Raw genomic sequence first — 8,449 nt, forward strand, 5'->3', positions numbered from 1 at the left:
ATACCAAAATTTGTTGTCTATTTTTATTTTTAAACTTAAGAAAAAAAAGTATAGTTTTTTTAAAAATGATAAGTGCACTATAACTAATTTTTGTTGATGTTAGAATCATAAAATATTTAAATATTAAATTATTTTATTTTTTTAAAATAATTTAAATTTAAAAGAAAAAAAACTCACTCAAACAAGTCTTAAGTTAGAAACAACAATTTTATGTAAATGCATTAGTTATTGAATAGAAAAAATTAAAAGATACATTAATTAAAAGAAATTAAAGAAAAGTACAAAATTCACTTGAAGGATTCTCAATTTCTTGTCACTTCTCTAAAAATATTGCTACAACATTGGCTTGATCATTTGTGTGTAATGGAGATTGCGAATCTGAAAGAATGTTTCTTAGATTTATTATTGCTTTGCTACATGGCATCAACATTGTTCACAAGTGAAACCAATTCAATATTATTCTCCATTTCAGAAGTTTCAATAACCACTTCTGAATCCAAGCTTTCACTTGTTGCAAGAATGGAAGAGTTAGGATCAGCTTTAGGCACCAAAAAAAGCAAGCAAAGTGGTGTGATCCTTAAGATGTTCCTCAGCAAAATAGCTAACCAAAGATTATGAAACTCTGTTCTTGTAATCTTAAACAAGTGAAGCAAAAGTCCTCCACCCCATGAAGAAGATAGCACTCCAAAGTTATCAATGGACATTAATAATGCAAAGAATGTGCCTTCAATACCTGAAGGGCAAAGCTTTGCACTGAGTACAAGCATGGGCATCCATTTGAGTCTAGTAGTCATTTGAGCAACACTATCAACTATCATTACAAACAAGTAATCTGGTATACCAAACTTGAGGTTCAATCTCAACACCATAATCAAATCTACCATGCCTGATAATGCATATATTAGCTGAGTCCAGAAGAGGAGGTCTCTGAATGCATAATCCTTTAATGCATACTGATATAGTAATGCACCTAAAAGGGCCCCAACTGAACCAATTGAGAATATGAAACCAACTGTCTCCTGCACAGAGAAAGAAGGGCCTCAAAGGCAATTGAGAATATGCATCACCTTCTAGATATGGTATAATTTCATATAAACCACTATTTTCACCCACGAATGTTTAGAAGGCTGGCAAATTTACCCATAAAAAAATAAAATTGACTTTGTACCTATGAAAAATGAATTTCGACCAACAAAATTATCTAAAACCTAAAAAGTTATCCGAAGTTCCTAAATTATCCTTCCTAACTTAACATACTCCACTCTCAACTCTTTGTTACCACCACCTAAATTCTTTTTCATCCCCAACTACGACCACTGCTTCCATTGCCACCTCCTTCTCTTTACCACCACCATTACAATCTCCAAAGTTGATTTTTTTTAGGATTTAGGTAATTTTGTCAATCAAAGCACATCTTCACAGGTACAAAGTCAATTTTTTTTTTATAAATAGATTTGTCAACATTTTTAATATTTGTAGATAAAAATAGTAGTTTACTCGATCATTAATATTCCTAACCAAATTACCTGAGAGAAAGATGGCCCAGCTTTTGGATCTGTATACCAATAGAACAATCCTTCAAAGATATTCAGACTCAAAGCATATGATAAATACATGTATAAACAAGGCTTCCATACATCATCCTTCTTCAGTGTTGTCCACATAGACTTGCTAGCATCAACAAACTTTTGGTTCACCTACACACAATTATATATAGATAGTTGTATTAGCTAGGATATCATTGAATTGAAATTAAATGAACGACACAAGCTAATTATTATACCTGTTTGTAGGCAAAGTTAGGCATATAAGGCTCATCAAGCATAAACCCAAGCAAAATTAAAAGTCCAGAAGGGATTGTCATCAAACCAAACACCCCCTGAGAAAAACAGTTTTTCATTAGTATATAACCAATGAAGTGCATTGAAAACCAGAAAACCTTCTCAAGATTAATGAAAACTTTTTAAGTTTCAAGAGGCTAACCATAGGGCCTATGAGATGAACAAAGATACCACCAATGGAGAATCCTAATAATGCTCCTACAGAACTACTGAAGGCGCATAAACTTTGCATGTCGGCGGCCAGTGAAGGATGGGTGATACTGTTCTGTGCCACACAAGCATCAATGGTAACATCAGCTATAGCCACACCAGTACTACTAGCAGTTAATGCCAAAATGGCCAACATAATGTGCAGGTTTTCATGCAAAGATAATAGAACCATGCTAATCACTCCTATGAAACCTGTCACAATGAAAGACAAGCCAAAAAACAAAAGAAAATCATTTAGAAATCTGCACTATGATATATCTGAATCCACTTCAAGCATCATGATTTTTCTGTCTTATCTTTGTCTCTACTATTTCATCCCAATAAGAAACTTATAAACTGACTGAGATCCAAGAAAACTGGAGAGATTCAAAACTGTGGAACAAAGTTCATCAATAAGTAATGTATTTGAATTGAACAAAAATACAGAATGTATTAACTATTAATAAAAAGCATACCAGCAAAAATGAAATAAGGTCGCCTGCGATATCCGAGAATGGGAAGAACATCAGTAAGAAGACCCCACAAAGGCTTAACAATCCAAGGAATGGAAGTGATTCCTGCATAAACCTGTGCTTGTGATGGCTGCACTTTCTGAACATCTTTCATGTAATACTTTGTTCCAACACCAGAAAGGCCTCCACCAAGTCCTTGACTCACTCCATAAACTATTATCACACCAAATACAAAGCTCCAATGCATTTCCCTTGATAGCATCTTAAACCAATGCACAGGGATGCAGATACAACCACACCAGACACTACCCTTCTTCCTTTCTTCATCTTCTTCTTCTTCTCCTTCTTTTTCTTCACCACAGGGATCCTTCAGATTTTCCTCTTCTTGTTGCATAGCTATAACTCTCTTGATGATAAAGGCTAATATGTTACAAGACCAGATTCATCCACTATTTTCTTTTCTGATTTCAATGTCCAATCACTATGTATATGGAAGCGTTGACCTGGACCTGGTGGTATGGCAGTGGAGGATCTAGAATGAGAATAAGGAAAAGAACAAAAACAACAAAATAGAGAAATCAAAATTACTATGAATGGAACTGAGTTTCATCACTAAGTTGCATCGCTTTGACTCAGACCATATGAATCTGGATAGTCGCAAAGCTATTAGGTGAAAAATAAATTATAAATTATGTTTTATATATAAAATTATTATAAAATTGATCTGAATTTGGCATTCTTTTTGTTCTCACATTAAACTAAATTTCGACCCAGTAAGTTAACAAAAGGGTGCTTTGATGTTTCCTAGAAAAATAAATAAATAAAGAGAGCCTATTTTTCTTGTTATTAGAGTATTTGTTTTTCTTTTACTCTTACAATTATGAGCAGGAGGAAAAATTTTAGAGACTTCTTAAGAAGTTTCGTAGCGCAAATATTAAATAACGTAAAATAAGTAGAAAAGGTAGAAAGGTCTGAAAGGAAGATCTTGTTGCTGAAGGTGGCAACTGTGTCCGAAACGAGGTTTGCGAAAATTAAAGCAACGATAAAGTACACGCCTGTCATATAACACTAACTCACCAACTACTTTTCTCTATTTACGAATGCACACGTGGATATTAACGGTCATGCAAATCCAAATCTTCAACATGTGCACAGATGATGCTTTTATTATTTTTAAATGTAAAAGGATAGCTTTGTTTTTATGATTATGCTTATTTCAAATTGAAGGACGCTAAGGTTCTAAGCAATGCAATTTAGAGATGAATGAGGAGTAATGAACAATACATGTGAGTTTGCATAAGCATTTCAAATTGATATTCAACTGAGGTGTTTATTCCGCTTAATTAACCACGCGTAGTAATAAATATTTGTTCTTTTGAACAAGTATAAATGAATGATTTTCTTCTGCAATTAGTTCTCTCATTTTTATATAAGTTTAGCCGTTGACAGATGCATTCATATATTTAAAGCTGAAGCTGATATTGCAAGCTATAGGGGTACCAATGTTGAGCAGAACCCAATACAAATTCCTAAGCGTGGCAAAAGAGTAATAAATCTGTTTGCATGAATCAATGGCACTAGTTAATAGTTATTGCTGCTAGCCGAAGTGTCAGTGCTGTAAAGTTTGGTCATCTTTGCCATCATATACCACAAATTAGATAAAAACACAAATTAGATAAAAACTCAGGTGAAGTCGTGAAATCCATTCACGTGAAATTGATACCTGAAAACTGTTAGATGAAAATTTAATTAAATCAGTCAAATTATTTAACGGCTCTCAGGTATCAACTTCACATGAAATCAACTGCACTTGAGCTTCCACCCACAAATTATTAAATGATCTAGGTGATGATCTGATCTTCTAACACATTGAGCTTTAGCTCGATATATCATGTGAAGATTGTTAACATGATCTTATCATCTAGGAGGATGATATTTTCTATTTATTCTCCAATGTCTTATTTAGACTCTACCTTAAAAATGACTGTGCAGATCGCAGAGCAATTAACTTATACCCTCAATTGGGAAGCGTTTTGGATCACTATTTTCTATACCGCAAAATGGTCTCAGATACGTTCTAAAGTGTTAAACATCACACTTAAATTTTTATCAAAATGGTACTGAATTTGAATCTAACTCGAGTTTTTCAGAGGCAGATTGGTATGTGTTTTTGAAGAACAAGTAAAGGGACGGAAGCTAGATCATTAGATTGTCTTAATCTCTCTCATTTGATATAATTAATACTTTCCCCTTTCGAACAGCAATCAAATTAATGACGCCAATCTTAGCAATATTTCAGTTTTCACTTCCAGAATTTACATACTTCACCAGCCATTGAAACATAATCAATTGACAAAATTAAAGGCACAAATGGATTCAACAAACCATAATCAAACTACCAATTTTGCAATCAAAGAATAAAAAACTACAGAGGGGCAAGAAAAACTGCAAAACCTAACATTAGATACATCATGCAAATATGCAATACACACAGAGAAAGGGCTTTTATTGTTATTATTATAGCGGAAATTTTTCATGTCAAAGCGCACTCAACAACACAAACATTATAAACGGCATAATTAGGGTTTCAAACACGACAACAACGACAACAAAACAGCGATGAAATTAGTTAAGAACACGGCCCACGACGGGATACTTAGCCTGAAACTTGTTCTCCCAATCGGTGAGGACGCCGATCTCCTTCTCGGAGAGGCCGTCGAGGGAAGGGGAGACGTCTTCGTCGTTCTTGCTCATCTTGGCGAGTGCCCTGCTGGCATCTTTGCCGGCGAACATGGCATAGGGGCCGCCGGGGCCGTAGAAGGACTTTCCGGCGGTGACGTCGAAGACTCGGCCCTTTATGGCGACGTATATGGGCTTGGATGGGTCTGTACCGTTGTATTGGCTTAGCTGCTGCGGTGTGAGCTCCATTGATTTCTTGTGCAGCGTTGATTGTGAGAGAAGGTGAAACGATCAGCACCACCAACTTGCAAGTGGATTACGGAATATTAGTGAAACAAAATAGTTCCTGTGTTTTCTCTCCACTTTCAACTCCTTTCTCCTTATCTTTTTTTTTTTTTTAATATTTCATTATCTCAAAAGTCACATCGACCTCCACAGTCCAACCACCGACTCCCCAATTGGTGCAGGGCTTTCAGCACCAACAGACATGGGAATAACTTTCTTAGGAAATAGGTATATACTAGTGTTAAACTCATCTAATGCACGGATTTATATTTTAATTTGACATAATAAAATTATATTGATAGTATATTAATTTTGTATTAAATTTTATACCAAAAACTAACAAAAGTTTATAGACAATATAATATTTTATTAACATCATTAGATAAACAATTGTCATAAGATGTTGTGCTCTATGTTACACATTTTATTTTAAGTCTGAAAGTATAATTATAGATAAATTAATTAAATTTACGACAAATATTTGTACAAAAATGTAAATCATAACATGTTACTAAAATGAAAATACTATTTTTTTTACCTAAATATTATTAAAGACTTATTTAAACATGACATTTGTTGTTGATGACTTTGGATTGCTATCTTAGCGTAGAACTAGAATGTTCAAACTATTACGACTCTTAACTCTTGATAAAGTAACATAAAGTTGTCCATAGATGAATACTAATTTTGGAAAATAAAGTCCTATATATGATAATGATTTACCACATAATAAAATATCTAAGTTTTTCAATATGTTTCTCCTCTTATATAATATTCCGTCAGCTAATAATGTCCACATTGCATTCTAAATACAATTTGGTTTGCTAACATTATTAAATATCAATAACATCACAAATAGTTTTCTCAATTGATGACCAAACCTCATTAATTAATAATAGCTGTAATGAATAAAAAGTATTTTGAAAGTTAGGATATGTAATTCTATTAACTATTCTAATAGACTCATATGTTGTGCAACATTTCTAAACAGTTAACAAAATTCTTATATAATAGATATCACATGTACCTGGTGGAAAATAGTTTAACCTCATAATAGAATACCCTCTCTTGCGTGAATGTCATTCCCTTTTCCTCTATCATAAACAAATTGATTTGGAAACTCAACATACGTTAAAGTTTGACTTGCTTTAAATTCTTTTTTGGCATCCATCCATACTAAAAACATTGTACCTTTTTCTTTCTCTTATTTCATGATTTTTTCAAGATTGTCATTATTTTTAAAGATGATATTTTGCTTTTCAGACAAATGAAAGGTTAATATTATCACTGGAGGCCATCTACGATGAATATTAAAGCCAAAGTTCTCCACACGGCCTCACGTGCAAACAAATATCCACAATCATAAAATTGTTTGATCTCATACTAATTTGAGCATCCTCTCTACTAAAAGCTTCTTTTGAAACCTCAACTGCCACCTTGTCTGAATATTTATTCATGTACTTAAATAAATATTTGATGGTATTTGACTTGTTGTAGTACTCTATGTTAACATGCGCTTGATAAGACATTAGCAGATATGCGTTGTAAGAAATTACATTCCTATTATTTATATAGAATCCCTTCCTTTCATTAACTACTCTTGTGTCTTATCTTCTATATGATAAGTATCTATTATCATTAAAACTGTGGTGTTATTGAATGTTTTAGGCTAATATTTGGTATAGTACCTATCTTTCATGCAGGGAGATTTTGAGCAAATAGTCCATGAATCATATATGTAGACACAACTCTAAACAATTTTGGGTATCAAACATGATCGGACAATTCTAACAATATTAACCGATTAATTTAAGTTGTGTTTGTTATTGTGTGGTCTCCACTCACCTACAAAAGAATATGAATATATATGGTGGACCTCTCTTTTAGAATTCTACCATGTACATCATTATAATAAAAAGATAAAAAAATAATATGATATAAATAAACTATCTAATTTATATATATGCTTTGATAAATATATAACTGTGCAAATAATTTAACGAAAAATTTTTCTAAAAATAAGGTTAAATGATGAGCAATACATGTATCTAGTACTTCAAATGAAATCCCTTGTTTAAGATCAGAGATTATCATGTCAAACTTAATTTTTAACACTCTACATAATATATCTGATCGGTCTTCAACATTTAAGTTTTTTGGATTATTAACTCTACCAATTTCTTGCCAACTCGAGTTACATGTTATTGTGATGAAGAGATCTAGATATCCATATATTTCTTATAAATTGTTAGAGTATCTTGATAATTATTAAACATGTGTCTCATGCTACCTGTGAAAGACGTGGATAGCTAGAATGACACATTTATCTGTTTTGAAAGCACAAATTTCATCCCTAACAACTATATCTTGAATCCTAACCCTTTGTATATATCACTCGGGTTCTTATCATTAAATTAATTAATTAATTAATTAATTTTACGCTCCTTTCAAAATAATGGCATGAAAAAATTGAAATTCAATATTGTTTTAAAATATAAAATTCTTTTAATCTAATTAAAAAATTAGAAAATAGAAATTAGAAATAATTATTTTAGTTTCATCATAAATGGTATCTATCCTATTATTTGTCAATAAAAACAAACAATTAATTACAATTTAAAAATTAACAATCTAAGCAAATAACTTAAATTTTAGAAAATAACAACCTAAGAAAAACAACTTAATTAAATAACTTAAAATTTAAAAGATTACCACCTAAGCAAATAAATTATAATTTATAAATAAAATTTTAAAAATTTCTAATAACGATACTTAAGAAATAATTTTCAAGCTCAATATTGTATTAGCGTCACATCAGCAAAAATTTTTTTAATTTTTTTGAACTACTAAATTAGTTCAATTTTTTAGGAACAATAAAAAAAAGTATAGAAAAATATATATTAGTTTTCTTTAAAATAGTATAAATAACCTCACATTTTAAAAAAATAAGTAATTTCATTCAATTTAATCTAATATTTTGTA

The 8,449-nt window shown here is 31.7% G+C and overlaps 2 protein-coding genes across 3 annotated transcripts; both read right to left on the reverse strand.

Moving 5' to 3' along the window:
• Nucleotides 1-300: 300 nt before the first annotated feature.
• LOC107470610 (probable folate-biopterin transporter 2) lies at nucleotides 301-3,656 on the reverse strand. Of its 2 annotated transcripts, none has more exons than XM_016090014.3 (6): nucleotides 3,380-3,656; nucleotides 2,507-3,012; nucleotides 1,984-2,243; nucleotides 1,784-1,879; nucleotides 1,527-1,697; nucleotides 301-1,019 (listed from the first exon to the last, which is right to left on the reverse strand). In XM_016090014.3, exons 2-6 carry the CDS (start codon nucleotides 2,895-2,897, stop codon nucleotides 414-416), a joined length of 1,524 nt encoding a protein of 507 aa, XP_015945500.1. In that variant the 5' UTR covers nucleotides 2,898-3,012; nucleotides 3,380-3,656; the 3' UTR covers nucleotides 301-413. The 2 variants fall into 2 exon arrangements, with proteins under 2 accessions (XP_015945500.1, XP_052111018.1); XM_052255058.1 differs by lacking the exon at nucleotides 3,380-3,656 and adding an exon at nucleotides 3,092-3,314.
• A 1,325-nt stretch (nucleotides 3,657-4,981) lies between these two features.
• Nucleotides 4,982-5,573, reverse strand: LOC107470602 (probable steroid-binding protein 3). The gene has a single exon (XM_016090005.3). The coding sequence runs from the start codon at nucleotides 5,429-5,431 to the stop codon at nucleotides 5,129-5,131; it is 303 nt and encodes a 100-aa protein (XP_015945491.1). The 5' UTR covers nucleotides 5,432-5,573; the 3' UTR covers nucleotides 4,982-5,128.
• Between the last annotated feature and the right edge of the window lie 2,876 nt (nucleotides 5,574-8,449).

The sequence above is a fragment of the Arachis duranensis genome, chromosome 10 (genome assembly GCF_000817695.3).
Source record: "Arachis duranensis cultivar V14167 chromosome 10, aradu.V14167.gnm2.J7QH, whole genome shotgun sequence".
Classification (NCBI taxonomy): Eukaryota; Viridiplantae; Streptophyta; class Magnoliopsida; order Fabales; family Fabaceae; genus Arachis; species Arachis duranensis.